Here is a 26535-nt window from a genome sequence, read left to right as displayed (position 1 = left end):
AATTGGTTAATAATGACAGCTCTGAGCGGAGCGCATTTAAATTAGCATAGAGTTTTAGCCTTGTTGGTAAGTATATTGATACATGTAAGCTGGGCTTACAAAAAATGTTTTTGTTGTTATAACTAACCACAGGGATATTTTTATAAAAAGTTGTGGCGAACTGGCATCCGTAGCTATGGGCCCCCGTAGAATTGGGAGTTCCTGATGGCTGGGGGGGTGGCAAAGGACTCTGGGAGGTGCATGACTTCCAGGGTCAGGTGAGGGTGATAGTGCGCCAACTGTATTTTTAAACTCCTGCGAAGGTTCCATTAAACAATTCTTTTGGTTCAGCTCACAGACGACTCCTGTTGTGCTTTGATCACTGCACCACTTGCTACACAGTGGTGACCCTGATTTTTATTTTGGACCTAACTATGGATACACAGAAAGCTGTTGCGCTCCAAGCTACTTTTTTTATTTGGACCTTGCCACCACAGGTTTGGTTTGAGCAGGCCTAGGCCCAGTTTCACCTTCATCATTTGCTACTAAATATTGCTGCGTTGTCACATCGCTAGATCAGGACACTGCGGTTCGCATTGTTGACTCCTTACGCCAGTCTCCAGTCAACAATAAGTACGAAGCTATCAAAGCTCTTATTCGTACTTTCAAACTTTACAGAAGCAACAGGCTCCTTGATATGGAGGCTTAGGTGACTGCACACCTTCTGCACTGATGAATGAGATGCTGGAGCTCATGGACGAGCTCAAGCCGTTTTCTTTTTGAGCAGATTTTCTGGGAACAGATGCCAGATGGCTGCCCATGCGGATGAACTATGGCCAGCCAAACAGCACAGGGAAGCAACTGTTGGTCATGTGGAGGTGCCACACCAAAGGGTGTAAGCTATGCCTACCCATGACGGAGGTGTGGAGTCAGACTTGGTGGCGAGAGGCACCAGGAAAGAGCAGTGGTGCTATTCTCACCGCTGCAGATTTCTTTCCCCCGCACACACCCAGAAAACAAGAAGGCCAGCCTCAGTAGTACCAATGACAGCCGGCCACAAGGATAGCCTCCTCTACCTGTGGGATCAGCATTTGAGTCGGCATTTTCTCGTTGACACAGGAGCAAGGTCAGTGTATTTCCCCCCTCTGGCCCAGATACATGTTCTGGAAAGAAGGGGCCTTCTCTGACAGCTATCACAACAGCAGCAGAACATTCAGGGTAAGGAGAATACCACTCAATTTTGGCTCTTCCCAATTCAGATGATCCTTTACCATCGCTGTAGTGTCTGAGCCGGGCGCCGACTTTCTAGTGGATTCCAAGACATTTGAGACACTTGCTTTACGACCTGCCACATTACCCTGCCACACCTCAACTCTGTGACTTTCTCGGAGAATGAGTACGCCAAAATCCTGGCCGACTTTGCGAGCATCGTTACTCCGCAGTTCATGGCAGCCCAGCCCCAGCGTGGAGTACAGCACCATATCCAGATGAATGGGTGGACGCTTCATTCACAAGTGCGCCGGCAGCCTCCAGGCAAACTGCAGTTGGTCAAGGAGGAATTCAGGAGAATGGAGGAGATGGGCATAGTTTGGCGCTCCGATAGCCCATAGGCACCTCCACTTCATATGGTTCCCAAAGCATCTGGTGGCTAGAGGCCTTGTAACTATCATCGCCTTAATGAGATTACAATGGCAGATCGATATCTCATTCCCCACAAACAGGACTTTACAGCAAACCTACACAGCACTAAGATCTTTTCCAAGATCAATCTTGTACGCAGTTATTATCAAATTCTAGTTCATCCAGACGACATTCCAAAAACAGCCTTCATTACCCCATTCGGGCTTTTCGAGTTCCTCTGTTTGCCATTCAGTTTGAATGACTCATGGACACGGTAGGTCGGGGCCTGGACTTCATCTTTATATATTTGGACGACATCCTCGTCACCAGCCGTTCCCGTCAGGAACACCAAGCACATCTTCATCAGCTCTGTCAGTGGCTCAACAAGCATGGCTTAGCAATTAATCTTGCCAAATGCCAGTTCAGCCTAAGTCCATTGACTTCCTCGGTCGTCACATTGATCAATGTGGAGTGGTCCCACTACCATCTAAGGTCGAGGCCATCCGTAAATTCCCCAAACTGTCTACCATTAAAGGGCTGTGGTAGTTTGTCAGCATAACTTTCTACCACCGTTTCGTGCCGGCAGCTGCCAGAATAATGAAGCCGCTTTTCAAGCTTTTGACCGGACAACCTAAAGAGCTGAAATGGTACAAAGAGGCCACGGCTGTGTTTGGAAAAGCCAAAGTAGCACTGGCGAAAGCAACTATGCTGGTGCACCCACGGTTGATGCATTATGCACGGCTGTAGGTGGGATACTGGAACAGCTGGTCATTGGCCTCCTGGAAACAGTGCTTTTAACAGAGAATTCCTCACTCTCTAACTTGCCATACGACATTTTCGTTACTTTCTGTAGGGCAGAGAGTTCATGGATTTTGCAGACCACAAGCTGCTCACATTCGCTTTCACCAAGGAGTCGGATCCATGGTCTCCTCTGACAGAGGGGCGCAGTTCATGTTTGGGCTATGGACTGCAATCGCACAGTTACTGGGCATGCAGTTGCCCCATACTACAACCTATCATCTCCAGTCTAACGTTATAGTGGAGCATTTTCATCAACACATGAACACAGCTCTTATTGACACACCTCAAGGGTCTAGACTGGATGGACGAATTACCCTGCGTACTTTAGTTATACTGCACCAAAAGAAGATGTGGCTACTTCCTTGACCAAATTGGAGCCTCCCCCAACAGTCCCAGGTCATTTCATCCCAGTAGCACATGGGCAGCAGGAGTCTCCCACTTCTTTACTGACATGCCTGAGAGAGAAGGTGAATGCACTGCACTGGTCCCAACCACCTGGCATGAACTTCCGACCCTATGTTCCAGCCGAGCTTAAAGACTACCAGCATGTGTTCCTCCGCAGGTATGCCCACAGGACACCATTGCAATGGCCATACGAGGGCCCTTTTTTATGGTGCTGCGGAACGACACCACATAGGCGGCAAACAAGACTGTTTCTGTGGATTGCCTTAAGCCAGCGCATTTGGACCTGGACCAGGCGCAGAGGGCATCCACTGGCCCGTTCTAGCTGAATAAGAAAGACTGCGATGTCACCTCTGAACTCCGATTCGGTCGGGGGGGGGGTATCATGTGGCGAGCCACGCCACTCCATTATTGAACCGCTATCTGTAGTTGCAGGCCCCCACAGGATCGGAAGTTCCTGGTGGCTGGGGGGTGCAAATGATTCTGGGAGGCGCAACTTCTGGGGTCAGGTGAGAGCACACCAACTGTAATTATTTGAACTCCTATGAAGGTTCCATTAAACAATTCCGTTGGTTCACCTCACAGACGACTCCTGTTTGCTTTGTTCACTGCACCACTCGCTGCAAAGTCATCAATTTCTGCTGAAAGATGGCACAAAAATTTTATAGACAGTCACTTTGGTGTCATCCCCTCTGATGGTGTCGCCTGGCACTGGCATCACTAGGGGGTTGTGGACTGCATCAGGTCTGTGCACGCTTTTGGAAGGAATAGATGAATTCGGGGTGTTTGGGGATGGGGGGTGCGGTGTAAGAGATAGAGGAAATGAAGTCTCTTGAAAAATGTTGAGTTATAAAAGGGAGGTAACAAAGATTTAACAGCAAATCTAATTAGGCCTGTTATGCGCAGATAACATTGAAGTTAGTAGCATTATGATGCTTTTGATCTGTACCAACTGACCTCTCTCTGTAACTGCACATTTGTACTGTATTTTACTTGTACTGTGTATGAGAAGTCTACAGGACTGCTTGAAGAACAATCTTTATCACTGCATCTTGATACGTGACAATCAACTTGAAGGATGAACTGAGGATTGGCACAGACAACATGTGCGCACTGTGGAGAAGGACCACAGTCTCAAGTCCTTCCCTTACCGGGCCTTGAGGGGCCAAGTCTGAGGGGAAGCCCCTGTTGTGTGCGAAGGAAGGGTGACCTCCCTGCCTGTCTGGAACGTTGTGAATTGCAGGTGGTCACATATCCTCCCTGTCTGAAACTTAGTCGGAAGTCACATCACCTGTCAATGAGGGTTGGATTCCGGCCATCCATTAGCGCACACCTGCTGTTGGCTAATTTAAATCACCTAGGGCCACCATTGGCTAGAAGCAAGAATTAGCACTGTATAACACCAACACAGAGCACATTTTCTGCCTCGTGGTCCAAGCCCCAGACATTGCTCCACACCTGGTTGCTACTGTGGGCAATGCCTGGAGTGTCACAGGTAGGGAATGCACAACATTGAATATGAGCCATTAGTACTGTGATAGGTTGGTACTTGCAAGACCTGCAACCCCATTGGTCAGAGAACTGTGTGCGTGCGTGCGTGCGCGTGCGCGCGCGTCCCTGTTTGTAGTGTGTGAGCAAGTCAAGTATAGGTTTACCATTGTTGGAGTCCAACTGAAGTCCAAGGTGAATATATCATTGCTTAAGTAAAATAGTGATCGAGTACGATTTTCTGTGTGTTAATAATTAAAGTTGTGTGTGATTGTAGCAAGTGCCCAGACTTGTCTCTCTGCGAACCCACTAAACCTGGTACTCTTCTCCATACAACAGCCCCTCAAACAACAGAGTTGGTGTAATGACAACACAGCACAGTGAGGGTAATGGTGATGAGGGAAATGTACAGTGATGGAAATGTATGAATACGACACTAAGGATGGGAAGAGACTGAACGGTTTTCCTCTTGCGAATAACATTTATTTTTGGTTTTTAAAAAAAAGTAAACTGAGCCACATTGTCAGTAAATAAGGTTAAATGTACACAGATATATCAGGAAAATAACTACCATTTAAATGATTCAATACTTCAGTGATCATGAAGCAAAGATTTAAAACAACCACATGTTGCTATCTCCAATAAAAGGTGCTTGGAGTGGCTTGCTTTGCACTTAATTTTAAAGTGTGGATGAGCTGTTGAGGATCAAGTCCAAGTAGCTTTGCGTTCGCACAGATGGAAAAAATTTAATCCTAAAACAGTTGGCATGCATTGACAGAATTTTGATTGGCAAATCTTTTGTCCATTTTTTTTCTTCTCCTTTACAGAAACCGTAAAAATACCAATCGTTTAAAATTGCATGGAATAGCAGAGTGTCAGAGTAGGGAAAAGGTCATCGACTGTGGCCAAAACGTGTGGGGATTGGCAATCGGAGCACCCCGATCTGAGAATGGAAGTCAGCCGCCAGTGAATCCAAACCAATGTGCCACAGGGTCAGTCCTCGCCACAGGACTCACCAATGGAGAAATCAAACTGTGGGAAGTGCCTACTGGTAAACTATCTTGAGATATCCTGTAATGTTGTTATGGTGATAGAATGTACTTGTTGCCCAGAGGAACCACAATCTTTAAGCAATTTCTATGCACATCACCAGATCATTCTTCTCTCCTCAAAATATTAACCTCTTCCTGTGGTTATGGATTCATTGGAAACCTTTCCCACCAAAGTGTTACTTAATTTAAACCTAATAAGTGGCTGAGGCATGGCATGGAATCTTTTTTTAAATAATATTTTATTTTTCACACTGTGAACCATATCAACCAAAATGTATACAAACGTTTCTCATTAAATAGACACAGTGGCATTTTCCCCCTTTTTTTTCCCCTACCCTCCCTCCCCCCTTCCCACCCCCCTCCAAAACCAATAAATATTTAACATATACAATACAATAAAACCATAAAACAATGTCTTCACCCAAAGGAAAATAAACAAGAAAAATGTGTCATCTACTTATACACACTGGATCAAGTCATTTTGTCTTCTTATCATTTTAGGGGGTGGAGGTCCGAGGCAAGCCCTCTCTGTTATGTTCCATGTATGGTTCCCAAATTTGTTCAAATAATGTGACTTTATTTTTTAAATTATATGTTATTTTTTTTCCAATGGAATACATTTATTCATTGCTCTCTTCCATTTTCCAAGTTGACATTATAAATTTTTTTGCTACAGCTAAGGCTATCATAATAAATCTTTTTTGCGCTTCATCCAGTTTGAGGCCTAATTCTTTACTTCTTATGTTACTTAGAAGAAAGATCTCTGGATTTTTTGGTATGTTATTTTTTGTGATTTTATTTCATTCCTGATTTAGATCTTCCCAAAACTTTTTCACTTTCTCACATGCCCAAATTGCATGTACTGTTGTTCCCGTTTCCTTTTTACAGTGAAAACATCTATCTGATACTGTTGGGTCCCATTTATTTAACTTTTGGGGTGTGATATATAGCCTGTGTAACCAATTATATTGTATCATGTATCATGTTGGATTCCATTCTTTTAACTTTTGAGGTGTTAGGCATGGAATCTTGAGAGTCAGTATATTTATGGTGAATCACTAAAAAGCCTTCCACATTGCTCCCATGTATATAAAAGAACAATAAAGGGTCAAAGAATTTAGAAGCCAATTATGGAAGGGGTATTAGCTGTACTTAGCTGGCATTTCATGTTTCCTGCTCTCGTCACTTCTTGGATGACCTTGCATGAGCAAGGAGTGTTCCTCAGGACCTAATTATTGATAGATTGGCTTTATTATGTAACATCATTGTAGAGTTCTACAGCATGGAAAAAATCAATTTGGCCCATCTTTTCCATGCAGGCCAACACCAAAATGCCTGGGACGTTTTTGAACAGTGGGAGGAAACCAAAGGCGGTGGGGTGGGGGGGAAATCCATGCAGACATAGGGAGAACATGCAAACTCCTTACAGCACAGGATTTGAACCCTGGTCCCAATTGCTGGCGCTGTAAAAGCGTTGCGGTAACCGCCACACCAACCATGCTGACCTTGCTTCTTTCCCCACTTAGATATAATTCCAAACCTTTTTTAAAAAAAAAACAATTTGCTGTTCTTTCAGTAAAAACACAAACATGCAGAAGGAACTCAGCAGGTCTTGCAGTGTCCAAAGGAAGTGAAGATGTATATTCAGGCCTGAGCCCTTTGTATAAGTAGAAAGCAGGCAGGTGCCTGAATAATGACTAGGGAAGGAGGAACACAGACCAACAGGCAAAAGGTGATAATTGGACTTAGATAGGAGGTCAGAAGAGAGGAAAGGAGAGGTGAGCAAGGAAGGGGATGGCTCTGTGAATGCAGAGTTAGAGGAGAGAGAGCTAGAAATAAGGAGACATAGGGATGGGAAAGAGAATTGGGGTAACAAAGAGAGATATGGAAGGGTGGAGATAATGGAAACCAGAGAAGTCGATGTTAATGCCATCTGGTTGGAGGGTGCCCTGTCAGAAACTGTGGTGTTTTTCCTTCAATTTGCATATGGTCTCAGCCTGGGAGTGCATGAGACCGTGGAAAGACATATCAGCACAGAATTGAAGTGGATTGGCCACTGGGAGATCCATGCTATTGCTACAGACAGAATGAAGGTCCACAATAAAATGATGTCCCAGTGTGCATCCAGTCTCTCTGATGCAGAGAAGACCATAATAGGAGCATTGGATGCAGTAAAAACCCCTGCAGATTTACGTGAAGTGGTGGTGGGGGAGGAGGTATTGGTGCGTGTAGCATTTCCTGCGGCCAAAGGGGTAGGTCCCAAGAGGCCAATTAGTGAGAAAGGAGGAGTGGACAAGGGAGTCCTAGATGGAGCGGTCCCTGTGAAAGGAAGAGCAGCAAAGATGTGTCTGGTGGTTGGATCATGTAGTAGGTGGTGGAAACAGCAGAGGATGATTTCTTTCATACTGTTCTGCACCCTGCTTGTTATTTCATCTAGTTTATGTAGTGGAGGATGAATTGACTAACATTTGCAATTTTTGGAAAACCGTTGTATCAAATGAATTTTGAGTAGTGGAGAGGAACAAAGTGTAATGCTCTTCAGTTTACAGCATGGAATCGTGTCTCCCATTGTATTTCCTGGTTAAAGTTATCCTTTTGTTAAATGACTAAAGAATATTGCCTCTTGTATAGAAAGATTTCTGCTTTGACAAATTGCCGAAATAAGATCTGTTCCCTTTCAATAATGGCTGTTGTAAAGTGGCGTTGAAGTTGGAACTTGGGTGTAATTGCATTCTTTAGCTAAGGCTGTGATGGACAGACATATTGTTTATAAGCCAATTTGGAGAACAGAAAAATATGCAGGAAAATAACTGAGGATCACGATCTTAGCGAATGGCAGAGATTTTGACAATCACATTTCATTCTATCTTATGGTCTGCTCCTGCTTGTTTTTATTCTCTTGTATTCATAAATGTTATACTATAAATAAAGGGAATAAAATTATCCTGGAATCATTGTCTCTGCTATGTATTGCTGCTCAAGCAACATTGGATTAAGCTTGTTCACGATGGTTAAGTATTTTGCAAGCCCAAGCATTAAGCATTATTAAAAAGTTCAGCTCCCTAAATAAGATTTTGGATAACTAACCTTCCTGTAAACTTACTCCTGAGACATGTGTTAGGTTTGTTAGGCTTTATAGCATGGAAGCAGGCCCTTCAGCCCAACTTGTCTGTGCTAACAAAGATGCCTACCCGAGCTAGTTTAATTTGCCTGTATTTGGCCCTTGTGCATCAAAACATCATCTTTTAAACATATTGCCATATCTTTTAAACACTCTGTGTACTATCATATGACAGAAAAAAAATTATATTTTCATTTCATGCTATTATCCATTTCTGTTGTAGCACGTCTGCTATTCAATTTAAAAGGACATCAGGCTGTGGTGAGATGTTTTGCTTTTATCTCCAACGAAAACTTTATGCTGGTCTCTGCATCACGAGACAAAACGTTGCGTGTATGGGACTTAAAACAGAATGGTAATTAAATCTCTGACTTTCTATTTAACACTTTATTATCAGTTTGAAGTATAGACTGATCGTTTATCATGGGCCTTCAAGGAAACAAAGCATAGACACTCAAAGACACACCCACCTCCAGCTTTTCCTATAAAGTTGTACTATTTATTTTGTTATTTACATTGATTTCCCTCATTCTTCATATCAAAATGTTCCACATTCAATTAACTGCCCATTTTACTGGCCTACCTTTTCCTTCCTGGAGTCTGTAATTCCTCCTTTGACATTATTATTATCACCTGCACACTTGGAGAGTTGTGCCCTTATGTTTTGAAGTCCAAATGTTGATCGATATCCAAGAGATCTTATACTAAAGGATAACACCATTGCTGCACTCCAGTCTCAAAAACAGTTCACTGCACGTCTCTGCTCTTTAACGAAGTGTACATTCATGCTTCTTCTTATTGTACAATTCCACAGGGTTAATAGGTGGTATCTAGTCATGTGCCTTTAGAAAATCCTTGAATTCAAAATAACTTATGACTTCCTAGGTCTATTCTCACGGCTCTTTTTTGTGTTGTTCATTTTTCCTATTTCCTTCCAGCATGGGATGCTGTTCACCCCATCAAGCCGAGCTGAATCTCAAAGCATCCCCATCAGTCCCATTCCCCTATTTACTTTCTCATAACCAATTCTCTGACATGCAGTCATCAAGTTGCTCAGAGTCTCCTGCATTAAAGGGCAGTTCGCAGTCACCATTTAAAATAACAGGACATTTTTGGGGTGTGGGAGGAATGCTGAGCACCTGAATGAATCTCCTGCTATTACAGGGAGAATGTCTATGCTCCGCGGACAGTACCCGAGATTGGGATTAAACCTAGGTCATTAGAGCTGCATGATTCCTGCTGTCACATTCTGTGTATCAAATATATGCTGATGTGCTAATATCTGGAAGCAAATAAATAGTTTTAAAAATCATGTTTGGGTGTATTGGCTAGAAACAAAATATCCCAATGGAGTAGGAGGGGAAATGAAGGATATATTTTGGGTCAACCTAAGTATTATCAGCAGAAAATATAGTGGAGGAGAATGCCTTTTCATGCCAGGCCTCCACCTGGAGACCGGCTACAAGAATGGAAGGAAGACATAAACTTACCCTCCACAGCTGGGACGACAGAGCAATGGCTGTCTTCCCTCCTCATAATCCCCCACGCAGCTGGAACCACTTTGTGTTTCCCAGAACAGTTCCAGCTGTGTGGGGGATTATGGGGAGGGAAGACGGCCATTGCTCTGCTGCGTTTTGAGCCGCTGATGAACGGCCCAGTGAAGTGCCGGGGCAGGTGGTGGGGCTGTCACAGCCCCTGCCCTGACGGCCCCTGCCAGCCGCTCCTGCCCTGGTGGGATCATGGAGGGGGAGGGATGAGTGGGTGGGAGAGAGGGAAGCTGAAGGTGTCATTGTGATGGCATCAGCCCGCCCTTAACCAGCCTCTTGCAGTGGCTGTACGTTCGTGTGAGGTGGCAGAGCGCAGCACTCCGCCGATTATCTTTCCCTGAGAGGGATTGCAGTTGGCGTCTTGGAGCCAGCCACCGTGCACTCATAGAGATAAGTCTCCCGACATAAGGGCGGAAAATCTCCACCTTTACATTCAGGCTTTTTCACTTCATGAAAGGTCCTAGAGCGACACGGATGAAGAATATTGTCAATTAAATACCCTTTTTATAATCAATATTGATTTCACAGTAAAATAGTGTGGCAAAAAAATTTTCCATCACTTCATGGTATTGTACCATTCTGTTATGCTGGCCATTTGAATTAATGTTTGAGGACCTTTTATAGTTATGATTTACACAGAAACTGCTTTCATTTTCAAAAGAATTAATATTCTGTTGGTAGAGGATTTTGTAATATCCCAAAAATGCAAGAGTCATCTAGGGTACAAACGCGATGATTAAGAACTTAAGAGATCTATTCATTCTGTAGATGTTATCTGTCAGTTGGAACTTGTGGAATTCGCTGTGGCAGAAAATGTTTGGGTGTTCCCCTTGGACTTCAGCCACAAATGAAAAATGTTTAACTCGTTAAAAAATGTGATGGCCTACTCAGAGTGCAAATTGCTTTAGCTTGACCAACTCTATTTTCTCTTTCTATTCTACCACAGGTAAACTACTACATGTGCTAGACGATCACAGACAGTGGGTCTATTGTTGCGCTATCTCTCCTGACTTTAATAAGCTATGTTCTGTGGGAGGAGGAAACAGTGTAAGTTTCCAATTTTTAAAGTAAAGGCCAGTCAGTTGGAGTTATTGAGAATGTATTTTTTTCAAGCATTTGATTCAGCTTGATGCTAAAAATTGTATGTTATTTGCATTGAAAATAGCTTTATCCTGATTATTTAATGTTCACTCATCGATTAGGGCATAATTGGAATTCAGACTTCTCCACATCTCATGGGTCTGATCAAATTAGCCTGCCTGCAATTTCTGTTCAACCAAGAACCATGTGACCACTTCATCTGGTGACCAATGGATTATCCTGCTTTCTTTGATAATCAGTGTATCCTAGCATGAAGTTTACAAAGATGAACCCATTGGGAGTTTAGGGGTGCATCTTTTTGGCATTCTTTCTTTAATTTCTGTTTGTTGTCTTTTGCTCTTTGTCTTTCTTTCCATTTTCTCATCTCTGCCCTGCGTCACGGCCAAGCTGCTTCCAGACAATCAGTCAGAATTGAGAAATGGTGAATGTCTCGACTGCCTGTGTTCCCTGACTAGAAAAGCTGGCAGCCTCCCAGGAATTGATGCTAACTCCTAGATTGCAGATTTGACATTGGACCCAGTATTTGTGTTCAATTAAAGATCCTGTTCTGATTTTATTTGTACTGTATGCAAAATGCCTTGATATCTAGATAACGGCTGCCACATTCTGCTATTCTGACCATCCTGTTCAGACTCTCTTCAAGCAACTGGCTGACCAAGTTTTTATTTCAGATGACATTGATTATTCCATTGAGGCAGCATGACATTCCCTTCATTTCCTGCTACTGTATCAGAATCTGCATGTTCTGAGCAGACTATCGATACTGCACCAATCAGAAAGCAATTTGGAAACTTTGCATTGCACTTGCTCCAAAATTGTCCCATCTTGTTAGCACAAAAGCCCGAACTCAGTGGTTCTCAGTATTTTTCTTTCCACTCACGTACCACTTTTTAGTAATCCCTATGCCATCAGTGCTCTGTGATTAGTAAGGGATTGCTTAAGGGGGGATGTGAGTGGGAAGGGAAGGTTGAGGATCACTGCCCTAGACCCAATTGTTACTGAAATATTTTGCTTGAGAAAAATTGTCATTGGCCCATTTCCATTGGAGTTAGGAAACCGTGCACATAACAAGTCAATTAGGTTCAATGTAAAACCGTGATTTTCAAACTTTTCCTTTCCACCCATGTACCACCTTAAGCAATCCCTTACAGAGCACCTATGGCATAGGGAATACAGTGGTATGTGAGTGGAAAGAAAAAGGTTGAGAGCCATTGCCCTTAACTGTTTGTGCTTACAGTGCAACATTAGCACATTTATTCCATCTACATGTAGGAGAAAGGAGGCAAATCTTTGTTGATATTGAGTTCATTAAATGGGAAAAGGTGCCATACTAACAAGCTAAATTTTCTCAGCTCTGACAAAGACTACTAGCTGCTCGATCAAATGTGCAGTTGTGGAAGATCAGAATTAGATTATTAATAGAAACTTTATACTGCCTATCAATAACATGGCACAGATGTGGCCCATCCACTGCATCTACACCCAGGTGGTCACCAGAACAGTCTCCCGGTTCATATGGGGATCCTAGATGAAAAGGGTCGCCATGTACAAGTCACCAGACAATGGGGGATAAGGCCGCACCCAACCTGGCCCTCCCATCCTGATGACCACCTTTGTGTGTGGCTGCATCAGGCTGAGCGTGGAACCAAAGTATGAGGAAGCCAAGTGCCCCTGTGTGCTGAGGTTCTCCCTGTCCCAGGACTTGTGGAGGATAGGCCTAGCCCTGTTGCGCAACGTCCCAGTTTGCTGGACTTTGCCACACCACCTATCTACCCTTCGTGAAAAGTTTTTCCAAATACCTTTCACCACAAGCCCATCAGGCTGTGGTCAGCATAGAATATCCTGCAGACATTGAGAGACGAGGACTTGATTGACATGGTATAGTCCTGAAGCAGACTGTCTAGCTCATCTGGTGGAAATCTGCATCGCCAGTTCTCAAAACAAGGACCAGGACTTAGCCTGGTTGCTGGTGAGAGGAGCCCTCCCAGAGAGATCCGTCCTGTGCAATGGGAACATTACCAGAACACACATTGTCTCCAATATAACTGCAGTAGAATGGAGACAGTCCTTCAGCTCTGTGCAGAATGCAGCTTTGCTAAAAATGTGTGGCGAAGGATGCAAGGGTCCTTGTCACGGTTCATCCTCAGCAGCAGCGTGTCAGAGGACTCTCTGATTTATGGGCTGTTCCAGCGACGCAGAGAGATCAGACAGCCAAAACTGCTGGAAGACCACTATCTCGTTGAAAGACACATTTTGGTTTGTCCAAAATCCGTTTAGTCTTTCAGCACACAGATGCCACTGTGGGAATTCTGCTGACTGGCATATTCAGATTGGAGGAGTACATGCTGAGAGATGTGCTGAGGCTTGGCATGAGGGCACTGTGGAGAAGGACCAGTCTAGAGTCCTTCCATTACTGGGCTTTGAGGGGCAGCAACCAAGGGGCAGCTCCTCATACAAAAGAGGGGTGGAGTAATGACAAGTTGCCAGTGGTGGTAATGGTGTAAATAGAAATGAATGTAACAATGTACAGTGATAGAAATGTATGGATATTAAACTAAGGATGGGAAGAGATATTGAACACTTTTATACGTTATTGTGAATAAAGTCTATTTTTGGTGGAAAAAATCTCTGCCTACTGCTGTATTAGGTTTACAAGTTATTTTAAATGGAGTATTGCAGATAATTTCAGATATTTTGCAATTGTAGGTGCTGCTGTGGAGCACTATTTCATACACAATCCTTCAGAAACTCGAAGGACATGCTGGCGATGTAGTTTCATGTGAATTTTCCCCTGATGGAGCATTATTAGCTACTGCATCATCTGACACACATGTAATTGTGTGGGATCCATACACTGGAGAGAGCCTGATGAAGCTGAGGTAAAGGAGAATCTGTGTGAAATAATTCTGGCCTCCTCGTACTTTTTCACGGAAGATTGTTGTGGTTGTTGGTCCAGCCCTGCGACATCTCTGCAGGTGTGTCCAACAATTCTCACGCAGATCAACAGCAATCCAGTCAAAGTGACTCACTTGATGATCTCCCTTGAATATTTTTCCCTTCATCACCAGTATACATTAGCCATGGTGTATCTCATCTGCATATCCAGGCCACCCCACTTTCACCTCCCAAACCCGTACCCTCTTATCAAGGACAGAAATGAAATTGCAGATTCCCCAGATTGCACCCCATCCCAATTTGGAAATGCATAGTTGATCACTGTCTAAATCTAGGAAGTTCCCATCAAATAGTACCGTAGCGTACCTTCACAGAAGCACTGCAGTGGCTCAGCACCTTTTTGAGGACAATAAGGAGTGAGCATTTAATGCTCACCTTTCCAGCAATGACCAGATCCTGAAAAATGAATAAAATAAAATCTAAACATCCTGTTTTATCAACAGGCGCATGAATTTGAAGTACTCAGGCTGGCAAGCAGAATCTCTAGGGAGAGCACCCATTCCTTTCACAATCTTTGATTCCATGAATTTTAAATGGAACTGGGAGATAATGAGAAAAAAACAGAAATGAAGCCACTGGAAAGGCTGAGAGATTAGCTGATACTATTGTGTCACAGGTTTGTAGGCATTGCAAGATTTCCAGCAAGACTTATAGTAAAGCCAAGTGCATTTACCCAACAAAAAAGCAAATGGGGGCAAAATACTGGCATTAGTAAGGCTGCATCTTTTTTTTAAAAAAAAGCATCCTTGTGTCAAAACTAACTTGTCGACTTAAAAATGGAACTTGTGGTAGAAATTCCTAATAGAAGCAGGATGATTTCTACAGCAAAATTAATTATAAAATCATCCCCAGACATTTGCAACAATTGGGGAATTACCTGATCATTTCCACTCTTGCCAAGAATAGCAGTGTCACTCCATGTATTGAGATAAAGAGAATGCGATGATCCGGTTGAGAGGATTTATTAAATAGGTTGGTGCAAGACAAAAGGTGCTGTTGAGATAAATATGGAAACAACAGAAGGATGTGTAGTCATAAAATGCTCATAAAAATGGGAGATTTAAAATACATTTAAACATGCCCTTTGTGCCACTAGCAAGATTGATTTATTTCCTGTACCTAACTATCCTTAGTGAAGGACCAATGAGTCTTTGCTGTGGAATTCTTCATGTTTGAAGTTCCAGGATTAAAAAAACCTAATGATGAAAAGTGATTTATTTTGAAAAGGAGTTAGATTTGGAAGAGACACTTGGAAGGCAGTAATGGTATTTCCATGCACCAACTGTCTGTGGGCGAAATTGTGATAGGTTTCACTGAAGAGTGCACCTTTTAGATGGTACAGTGGCAGACAGGTTGACTGAACATTGAGGCTGGAGGGTAGTTTGCTAATTGAGCTTAGCAGTTTGTTCTGGATGTGTTGCTGGAACTGATTTCATCCCAAATGGAGGGTATCCTCGCACACTCCTGACTTTTTTAGGCTTTGGGAAGAAAAGCAGGTTGTTCAGAATAATCCAGCTGTTGCAAGGTATTTCTCTGGTCTCATTTACTTCTGGTCAGCGTGTTCATGGTGATCTATTTGGCAATGGCCATGCTGTTGCTACTTGTGATCATTGCCTGGCACTTGTATGATGCCAATATTACTTGTTAGTCTGCCTATACATGAACATGACTGAGGTGTTTTGGTCAACTTCAACTGATGAGCTGTGAATGGAACTGAATATTGTACAATCACTAATGAACAACCCTGCATCTAATCCTTTGCAGATGAGTTCATTGATGAATCAGCTGAAGGCAGCAGGCAGAAAAACAATAGCTGGGGCAAATCCTTAAAGGCACAAAGGATTTGTCTCCTAAAATCACTCCTCTTCCATTCTCCATGACTGCACCTTGGTTTCTATACTGATACCTAAAATTGGCCTAGTAAATTTATCAAAACGTTCAGCAATGCTAAAAGCAGTTACTCCAAAATGACCTCTGAAATTCATGGTTTAGTTGTCAAACGGAACTTTTTGACATCCTTTAAGTAAATGCCACTTGATTGTACAATTGACAAAACGAGATGTCGTGCGCATTACAAAATTTAACCGCCACAAGAAAACATCTAACTCGTCAGAATTCACAATCGTGAGATCCTTTGAGACAGAGTATCCATTTCATAGTTGCTCTCCATCTGTTGCATTTTGGATGTGATTGTGTAGTTACATTCGAGCACATTTTTGGCATTGCAAAAAAAAAGGAGAAAGATGGTTTTTGAGATTTTTCCATAAAAACAATTTTGAAAGACCAATGCATCCGTTAACATGCTCTTTGAAAAGAAATCTGAGGCAGATTAAACTGTTCATGTGAAATTGCTATATTTTACAGACACTATTCCCCTGCTCCGGCTACTCTGGATGTCAATGACAGATTTGCTACTGGTTTTGTAAGAGCAGTCTCCTTTTCCCAGGAGGGCCTAAGTCTTATCTCAGTGGCTGATGATGGGTGAGATGCCCTTTTTATGTGAGCATTTTAAATAGCAGTTGTCATATTGGAGCATGCAGACCCCCTTTGCACATGTTCCACCCTCTGGCTGAATGTGCAGGAAGTCACATGCTCCTTCCTCCCCAGGAAATTTAACTGATTCTCTTCAGATTATGTAAGTGAATTTGTAATCTGTCCTTAGACTGGAGGAATGTATTAAGTTATTCTTTTAGATTCACTCATTTGGTTTTGGTGTGGTTGGTTAACAGACTAATCTTGGTCATAATCTGTAGGTTATAATTTAGTAACAAAACCATTTTTGTTTAGGTTGTTGAGAATTTGGTCCTTGGCCTCACGACGACCAATAACAGTTGCCGCTCTGGCCAATGGGTTGTGCTGCACATTCTCTCCACATGGTGGTGTATTGGCTACAGGGTAAGGATAGTTTTAATATACATGATTGACGATGCAGCCAAATCTTATCTATTCATTTGTGAAGCATTGATTTGGGGTAACTTCATACCATCCAGCAAATAGATAGTAATATATTTGATGGTCATAGAATTTGTGTCGAAAATCAATGTCCCAGAGTTACGACCAAAGGGTCGGTCATAAGTCAGAATTTTGCCTGTGCACGTGGAGTACCCAAGTCTTAAAGCAATCATTTTAATCAAATCTTGTATTTGACAAACCATTAACAGGACTACCGGGTGTGCGTACTTGTTAGTTGACATCACAGGGTCCATAGGCTGGGTGTGGCTATCTTGATTCCGGTGTGCATGTCTTTGGTTGGCACATGCACGGTGGGTTCGTGCGTTGGAGTTCTGTTGGCATGTTCCCGAGTTAAGCGGCCTGAAGATATTGAATTCAAGCCCTTAACTCTCATGCATGCACACTTGAATCAAGATGGCCATGCCCACCCTATAGACCCTGGGAAGCCGACTAACAAGTATGCACATTTTGGCTCTTACATGCCCTCTATCCCTGTTATAGTTTGTCAAATACAACATCAACTGTGTAAATTTTATATTTTTTTAAATAATTCAGTCGTAGATGTGAATCTGCTCTTTCCCCTGAAGGTAGGGGAGATTGGTACAAGGAGTCATACGTTAAGGGTTAGGGGGCAAAACTTTAGGAGTAATATAAGGGGATGCTTCTTCAGTCAGAGAGTGGTGGCTGCGTGGAATGACCTACCAGAAGTAGAAGTTGCGGCAGGGTCAGTTCTGTAATTTAAGAGGAGGCGAGACGAGTACATGGATGTGAGGGGGTGGAAGGTTATGGGTAACGGAGTTGGTAGGTGGAACTAGTGTTTCAGGTAAATCGGTGTGGACGAGAAGGGTTGTTATGGCCTGTTTCTGTACTGTAAATTGTTATAGGTGGAAGTTGGGGAGGACCTGTACCTGAAAATATTAAGTAATATTGCTGTTTAGTATATTTAGCTAGTTTGACCCTCACACTTTCTTTCAACAATTCCAGGACACGAGATGGTCATGTAAAATTCTGGACTGTATCTAGGGTTCTGCCAACTCTACAACACGTTTGTCGTAATGCTCTGCGCCATGTGACATCAACCCAGCAGGTTATGCTCTTGCAAGTGCCAAAGAAGATGAAAGAGTTTTTAGTTTATAGGTCATTCTAGTTTACACCTGTGCGATGAAAACAACTTGCAAGGAAACTATAATTGTTATTATCAGACAATCCGTTATATATATTTAAATGCAAAATTTGGATGTACATGTTATTAAAATCCTCCATTAAAAGTAATCAAAATACTTTTTTTTAATATATATATAGCTCTGTTGAAGAGACCCTTTCCCTCCAGAGGTGTTGCTGAACTCGATCCTTCCAGCAGCTTGATTTTTGTTTTGCCCTAGATTACAGTGTGCCTTGATATTTTTGTCTACTTTCAGAACTACCCATTTTAACCAGTCACAACCCATCAAACATGCTTACTATTTGTAGACTTGTGTTGTAGCTGAACACGTGATTTGTTATTCAATTAGAAAACTTGCACAGATAAACAAATTCCAGAAATGGTCTAATCGTTTGCCTCCATGTTGATGGAGACCTTCCGATGAAGTCGTGATTTCAAATTAGGCTCAATGGAAACACCCTGGCAGGTCAGGCTGTCTGAAGATCCTTCACAAAATTATAAGGTTATCTGATTTGGCTAGAAAAGATACCACAATACATAAATCATTTTATTCATTACTTTTATGGATATTCATTAAATGAATTGATATAATGAAAAACAATCCTAAATTTATCTTCAACTTGTTTTGTAGTAATGACAATCTTGACAACAGCTGACCATAACAATTTAATTTGAATTCTTTTCTGGTAATTGTTTTAATTTTCTATGAATTTTACTATTTCTCAAGATCAGTACATTGCCTTGGAATCAGGTGGAGTAGTTTCAAAGTTAAAAGATACCTTTAATCAGCACACAATTCCATTTACAATGTGGGATGTGCAACCCTGTAGAGAAGGATGGATTTGTGTTTAGAACTTGATGTTTAATTGACTATTAAAGTTCCCACTGTTGAATTATTATAGCAAAGACGTTTCAACATGATGCACCCAGTGCTAATGTTTTCCAGTTCTGCACTTCCATTGCTGATTTTAATCCCTGGGTATCCTGTATAACTGAAAGTAACAAATGTAAACCAAATGCAAAAGAAAAAGTCTTCAGAGTTTTGCAATCAACTGTACTAAAGTGGGTGAGTTTGTGCCCCATTTTTAATTTGTACTTTTATAGGTGCAGCACTTTTAATGTTACACAGAATTAAATTGTCACATTGTGGGATACAGTCACTCACAGCTATAGCCTTTTTGCACTGAATTCAACATACAAATGGTCTTTACTGAAGAGATGTTCAAATCCATTTAAAACAAAGTTTTTTTTTAAACAAAATATGCAGCTTTGAAAGCACATCAGCACTTTAAAGACCCTTTTTGCCATTCCTGGCTAAGCAGTTGTTTGAGCAAAATCGGTTTCCTCCTCTTTGACGTGATCTCAAACTCCACTCTCTGCCGAGAATCATCTTCACAAAATATTAGGGCTTGCATCTGTAACCATAAAATAATTTCATCACCAATTTTCCCACTTTTGGTCTCTTTATTTCTTCATAACAATGGAAAAAAAGCTAAGGACTATATACCGCACATTAGTTTTATTTATTGGAAAAGGTTTTTTTCTCTCTGTCCAATTCCACTGTTCCTGGCAAGTTATTTTAATTAGTGAAATAAAGTGTGCATGGAAGCAGGGTCAGATTTAGAAGTTTGAGGGATGTTCATGATATAATATGACATTTAAACAACTACTTGTACCTGTTAACTGTACAACTCAAGTAGGATTGCTGTAGAAAGTCAAAGAAATAAAACCTTGCACTTTGGTTTATTAAGAATCAAGATTTTATTTTTAATACAAGAATTGTAGACACTCAAATTAATTCAGTATGTGATTTAGCAGGTTCGCTTTGTATCGAATTTTAACTATCAGTGCCAGAATTTAATTTACAGCAATCCAAATTCTTGATGCCATATAGAATGATGGAGGCAGACTGTACAAAGATTTTCCCATTCATCCTCTAAATGTGACGAGTACAGGATTATACTGACAAACTTAAAGGAAAGATGGGAGGAGTCTTGAGCAGAGCATGAATGCAAACAATCTAGTTCTGCACTGTAACATGTTATCTTAGAATGTAAATATTTTTAAGTTTCCAATTATTCAAAACACCCGAGACTGCACGTGTATCGGTTAACTGCATTCTTTTGGATAACTGAGAAATGGCTTTAAGCAGTCCTGTAGCATCAGCAGAATACTTGTATCGGCTGTCGCTGAACCTGCCCAGGAGCTCAAGGTCTGATCCCAACACCTCCCCACCAATGTCGCTGAACCTGCCCGGGAGCCTGAGGTCCCTGCTCCAATCCCCGACACCTCCCCAGCACTATTGCCGATCCTGCCCAGGAACCAGAGGTCCCCACTCCTGCTGCCACCCATCCTCCAGTCAGAAGTTGCTGAAAAAAAAATCAGTGACCCCACCCCCCACCCCATCAAATTGGATTTGATGCTGACTTTGGAGATAGCAGAGAATGAAGTACAGTGGAGGAGGAAGAAATTGCCTAAAATGAGGACAATCTCCCTATGGGCTGCCTGACCTGCCGACTTCCTCCAGTTGCTCACTGATGTTACCAAACTGATGCTAACGATGCCCCACACGAGCAAGTTGAGTGAAAACAAAAAATTCAACTTGCAACATCGTGTTGCCTGCTGAAAATATTTTTCAGATAGCTGAGAATTTTGGTTTAACTGGTATTAGGATCATTGGAAATGTACTGTATTAAGTTTACTTCAATTCTACCTTGTTACTGGAGGAGGAGTCACGCGATGGAGTAGTGGCCGGACGGTGAACTCCAGCCCTCTCCAGAAAAGTCGGGAAAAACAAGAGAAAACACAAAGGCACAGAAATAAAAGTTACAGAAAAGTGAGTATAAAGGTGGAAAGAAGATGGCGACAAAAAAAGAAAAGTCGAAAGCAACGGTAAGAAGAGAGGAAGAGAAGACAAAGGAGGGAAAAGGTGAAGGCCTTACCTGTCCGAAGAGGCCCGCTGCGGAGAGAGAAACCCGCTCCCTCAGGTCGGTAAATAATGGACTACAAAAATGGCTCGCAGAGCCGAACAAAAGTGCGCAACCGCGCATGCGCGAAGTTTCGCGCATGCGCGATGCGAATGAAAAAAAACACACCGACGGGAGGGGGGACCAGCTGGGGAGTCGATCTCCACAGCCGGCAACGACAGCTGCAGAACACCTGCAGCAAGAAGAGACCACAGAAGACAATAGAAACAAGATAGAAGAGGAGGAAAGGGCACCAAAGAAACAACAGATGGTCAACCCAGAGGAAGAAGAAGAGGAAGAGTATGGTGAAATAGAAGAAGAAAAGAGAGGCAAGGTAAAGGATATACTTGCTCTTATTAGAGGATACATGGAATCATTTAAAGAATGGCAAACACAGGAATTTAAGGATTTAAGAAAAAGAATAAACAACACAGAGGAGAAAATAATTAAAATGGAGATGACCTTAACAGAAATGGGAAAAAAAATGGACAAGATGGAAGAGCGGGCAGTAGCAGCAGAAATGGAGGTAGAAGACTTAAAAAAGAAATTGGAGAAATCTAATAAAAAAACTAAAGAGACACAAGAACTACTAGCTCAAAAAATAGATACAATGGAAAACCATAACAGAAGAAATAACATAAAGATAGTGGGCCTTAAGGAAGATGAAGAAGGCAAGAATATGAGGGAGTTTATAAAAGAGTGGATCCCTAAGACCCTAGGATGTCCAGAACTACAGCATGAAATGGAAATAGAAAGGGCACATAGAGTATTGGCCTCTAAACCACAACCACAACAAAAACCAAGATCTATTGTAGTAAAATTCCTAAGATATACTACAAGAGAAAAGGTACTGGAGAAGACAATGGAAAAAGTAAGAGAGGGCAACAAACCACTGGAGTATAAAGGGCAAAAAATCTTCATTTATCCAGATATAAGTTTTGAACTCCTAAAGAAGAGAAAAGAGTTCAATACAGCAAAGGCGATTTTATGGAAGAAAGGGTATAAATTTATACTAAAGCATCCAGCGGTATTGAAAATATTTATTCCAGGACAACAAAACAGACTATTCGCGGATCCAGAAGAAGCACGAAAATTTGCAGAACAATTACAAAAATAGACTGAGGGAGGAAGACGGGTAATGAGAGTTAAAATGATCACGACTGATATGTATGTGGGTAAAGACAAAAATAGACTGAGGGATGAAGACGGGTAATGAGAGTAAAAATGATCACGATTGATATGTATGCAGGTAAAGAGGTATAAGAGTGAATAGAGACAATGAGCATACATGAATGTATCTGTACTTAGAGGAAAATATGGATAGTATAGACAAGAATTAATAAGGGAAGGTAATGGAATAGAGAGAATAAGGAGGGAATTAAAAGAGGGACCTTTGTGACATATGAAAAGTGAAATCTTTTCTGGGGGAGGCGGGGTGGGGGGAAATAGCGGTCACTGCAAAATCAGTTGACGCTTGCGAGTGGATTCGCAAATCCAAATGGAGAGGGGAGATGTGGTTGTCCGACAAGGGATAAAGGACAACTCAGGAGGTGAAGGGGAGATTGGGGATAAATAAGATAGAAATAGGAGAATAAGGAAAATGTTAGATGTTGTAGGAATGTTGTCTTATAAAGAGTTGAAAATAAGAAAACAGAAATGGAAAAGGAGGAAAGGTAATGATGGAAAAACGGAAAGAGAAGATAAACAAAATATAAAAGGGCTACGCTGAACTATATGTCTTTAAATATTAATGGAATACATAACCAAATTAAAAGGAAGAAACTACCAAATTTAAATGAATAAATGTATTCCATTAGAAAAAATAACATATTGGTTAAGAAATAACATTGAAATATTCGAACAAGTATAGGAGCCTTACATTAAATACAATAGCGAAAACCTACCGGGGACAAACATTACCTAAGTTGATGGAAGGAGAAGGAAAGAAAAGAATGGACTCAGTAGAATTTCTGGTGTAATTTTGTTGAATGACAACATTGTCTGACTGGCTTAATGCAACCTAGATTGTATACCTAAAATGGATGAGAGGGGGGGGGGTGGGGGGGTGGTTTGGGAGGAAAGGGGGGGGGGGGAGAAAAAGTCACTGTATATGTGTGAAAAGAAATAGTGTATATCATGGCTAATGTGATTTATGGTGTGAAAAATAAAAAAATTAAAAAAAAAAAAAAAAAAAAAAATTCTACCTTGTTACTGGTGAAACTTAAGGAAAAGCACATTTATTGGCACCAGCTGGAGAAAATATTTAGAAGTACCACACAAGAGAAATTGCTACTAAAAATTTTGATCTCACTGCAAGCCTTCAAGAAACTAGAATACTACAAACACACTTCAGCTGCAAGATTTGTATAAAGTTTAAAATTTGATTGATAACTTTGTACGTTATTATCTTGCATTATATAGGCTAAAAAGATAGAGTATATCTGCTATAAACCAGATCATAAAAAGCCAAATCTAAATAAAACCAAGTCCAAGAGAAGAATAATGTTGAATTGTGTATGGGTTTTGAATTTCACCAGGACCAATACCCACTTTCCAGCCGTTATCCAGAGTAAGTGAAGGAAAGTATGTGCAAAATATAGAACTGAATCGAATCTCAGTGAATCAATCACTGGACAAAATAACAATTAAAGCTAGTTTCTAAATCAAAACATTTTAAACACCTTTTAAAGTTGTCACAACTGAAATATAAAGCACTAGGCTTCAGCTACAACCATGTCACGGGCAACTTGAAATGCAGCAATAAGAGAGCTTAATTGTATTTTCTCACTGGTTCCTGATGCCAGCCTGTACCTGTGCAAGAAAAGGAAAAGGTCAATGTTGTTCAGAATCACAGCTTTTTAAGAGTTTTATTTCTTCTACAGTGTAGTTATTTTAAAATTTCAAATACTGTCAGAATTACATTCTATACACATCAACTGCTTTGGCGTGTTACTCACCTTCTCATAGTATGAAGTGGTTGATGCTACAATCTGAAGTTTACAAAAGAAAGCCTTTTTTATTAGCATTAGATGTAGAAATCCATCTATGTATTATGTTCCCACGTGAGAGTCAGATTTGATCATTTCATGCTCTGTCATATGTCTTTGCTTCATTTGGATTTATTTGCAATTATCAATATATTCCACAAATGAACTTGCAGGATCATTGTTGGGGGGGCAGGAATGTACTCCCCCCCCCTCCCAATATGAACCAGTATGTACACTTCACAAAAGCCTGAAATTTGAAAATAAATGAGTTGTGACACTTTAGCCCCTTTCACAGTTGCCAGTGATCCCAGGAATCAAATGCCTATCGCCTTTAAAGTGGCAAGTGTGAAGGCAAGATCTGCTCAACACCAGCGCCAAATGACGTAATCTCACACCGGGAATTGCCGGCCTCAACCCCTAGTCCAATCCCAGGCATCTGGAGACACTGGCGTTGAGATCAGGCAAGTGTGAAGTGGGCAATTGCATTGCAGGCACTTCCTATTAAAGGTAGAACAGACCAAACAGCAGGGATAAACTCTTGCAAATGTGAAAGCGTTCAGTGTCCCAGTTAGGAATTGTATAGTGTAAAAGCCCAAACTCCCATTCCTGTCTTGGGATGCTAAACGGCCAATTTACTGGGATGCAAGAGTGAAAGGGGCTATTGTGTTCTCAGTGATCTCCCCAATTTCTTCCTTGTATCTGTCATCTGACAAACTCTTCCATTGGACCAGCCGTATTCTATGTGGGATTGTGTACTGTTGATGGTGGATGAAGTACAAATGGAGAAAAATTGAGCTCTTTTTAATCAGCTTCAATCCAGTTTAGAGGTCTAATTGGAAAGCTCTGCTTGCTTTGTCTACTTCCAGATGTATCTGATGAGAAGAAACAGAAATCAGGAGTAGAGCATCTAGCCTACTCCATTATTAAATAACATTGGAGCTGACTGGGCAAGGAAGTGTATGGCAGTTACTTGGAAATCTGATTCGTGTTCAGGTGTATTCCATTAGAAAAAAATACTTAGAATTTGAAGAACAAATATGGAGCTCATATATGCAAAAGATAGCTATTGTTTAATTTTCTCTTCTGAAAGATGAGTTGTTAATTGTTTGATAAACTCCTTGGTGCCCCCTAGCCTAACCTAGTACAATCCAGTAGTTCTTTTTAGTTTCCTCTTTCCTTTCTTTAATATGTTACTATATAAATATGTATCACTGTTTGTTGATTTTGCTTTAGGGGTAAGGGAGGGGGTATAATTTTTTGTACTTAGGATCAATTTGTACAATATGGGAGGGTTTATTAAGGGAGGGGGTATAATTTTTTGTACTTAGGATCAATCTGTACAATATGATGGATGTGTGCAATGATTAAATACTACAAATATGAAAACAAAATAAAGTTTTAAAAAAACATTGAAACTGATCCTGTAATTTCTATAATTTATCAAAGATTGAAATAGTGTCTGCTCAATGAGTTAACCCTCTAACATGCTTCTCTTATCTCAGTCCTAAGTAGGCAATTTCCTTTGAGGCTGTTTCCTCAGATAAGAGATTATCAAGGGGGGACAATCTCTTCTGTTAAATCCTTTCAGAATCTTTAAACTAACCCATTCCACTGGGTTAATTCATTTAAAATTTGATTGTTAATTTTAAAATTCAGAAGTACCGTCTTTAAAACAGCAAACATCCTCTGTCTTTAGTCTACTCCACTATTTATTTTTATGATGTCCATTTAAATTCAAATAGATTTTCCAGCAGAGAGATTTAAATAATTAGATTAGCAGAGTGGTTTGTTTCATATGTTGTTACTCCTGCAAAAGTAGCTAACAACACAGTTCTCTGAAGTTTCTCTGTGATCATTGTTTAATGGGTTTAATGTATCGTATATGTTGAATGTTGAGTGGGTGGGGAGGAGGGAGGGAAGTAAATGTATATTCAAGAGGGAAATGTTTATGTGTATTTTGGTCAATATGGTTCATAGAGTGAAAAATAAAAATAAAATTAAAATTAAAAAAAGTTTCCGTTGTGTGAAGATGAAAGAAAATAGATTAAGATTTTACAATCTAATCATAAACTTTCAAAATAGGAAACTAATTTTATGGACACTACTGAATAACATTCTGAATGTAAGTTCTGAAATTTTCATTCAAAATACTCAACTGTTGGCTTTGACTCCCCCATTTCAGATTGTGAAGCTCAATGATCACAAATAAATTCTTCTTTAAAAAGCAGTAAATGCTTAGAATCTGGAACATATTACTGTGGTTAGAAGATTCAATTGTTGCATTCAAAAGTGAGAAATAAAAAAACAAGCACTTCTGAGCTGGGGGTGATAAGTTGCTTTGGGCTGAATGGCCTTCTTCCTTCCCCTCTCATCTTACATCAATACATTCAAAAAGTTTGCAT

The 26535-nt window shown here is 41.1% G+C and overlaps 2 protein-coding genes across 11 annotated transcripts in view; one reads left to right on the top strand and one right to left on the bottom strand.

The window, feature by feature from the left end:
- Positions 1 to 26535, top strand: part of wsb2 (WD repeat and SOCS box containing 2) — a 53386-nt gene that overhangs the window by 16911 nt on the left and 9940 nt on the right. The window contains exons 3-9 of one of the 4 annotated variants that reach the window (XM_069933146.1): positions 5118 to 5341; positions 8687 to 8818; positions 10957 to 11057; positions 13818 to 13990; positions 16431 to 16547; positions 16854 to 16961; positions 18003 to 19933. In XM_069933146.1, the coding sequence (XP_069789247.1) occupies positions 5118 to 5341; positions 8687 to 8818; positions 10957 to 11057; positions 13818 to 13990; positions 16431 to 16547; positions 16854 to 16961; positions 18003 to 18165 (1018 nt within the window). In that variant the 3' untranslated portion in view covers positions 18166 to 19933. Of the gene's footprint in view, positions 1 to 5117; positions 5342 to 8686; positions 8819 to 10956; positions 11058 to 13817; positions 13991 to 16430; positions 16548 to 16853; positions 16962 to 18002; positions 19934 to 26535 lie in introns of those variants that run through there. The other 3 variants (XM_069933149.1, XM_069933148.1, XM_069933147.1) reach the window with 3 other exon arrangements.
- Positions 19231 to 26535, bottom strand: part of rfc5 (replication factor C (activator 1) 5) — a 73419-nt gene continuing 66114 nt past the window's right edge. For all 7 annotated transcript variants that reach the window (XM_069933138.1, XM_069933139.1, XM_069933140.1 and 4 more), the window contains 2 exons: positions 23828 to 23957; positions 19231 to 19595 (listed from right to left, as the gene is read on the bottom strand). In XM_069933138.1, the coding sequence (XP_069789239.1) occupies positions 23861 to 23957 (97 nt within the window). In that variant the 3' untranslated portion in view covers positions 19231 to 19595; positions 23828 to 23860. The remainder of the gene's footprint in view (positions 19596 to 23827; positions 23958 to 26535) is intronic.

This window comes from Narcine bancroftii, chromosome 4, assembly GCF_036971445.1.
Source record: "Narcine bancroftii isolate sNarBan1 chromosome 4, sNarBan1.hap1, whole genome shotgun sequence".
In the NCBI taxonomy this organism is placed as follows: domain Eukaryota; kingdom Metazoa; phylum Chordata; class Chondrichthyes; order Torpediniformes; family Narcinidae; genus Narcine; species Narcine bancroftii.
Note: the sequence above shows the minus strand (reverse complement) of the source record. Positions and strands in the feature narration are given on the sequence as shown.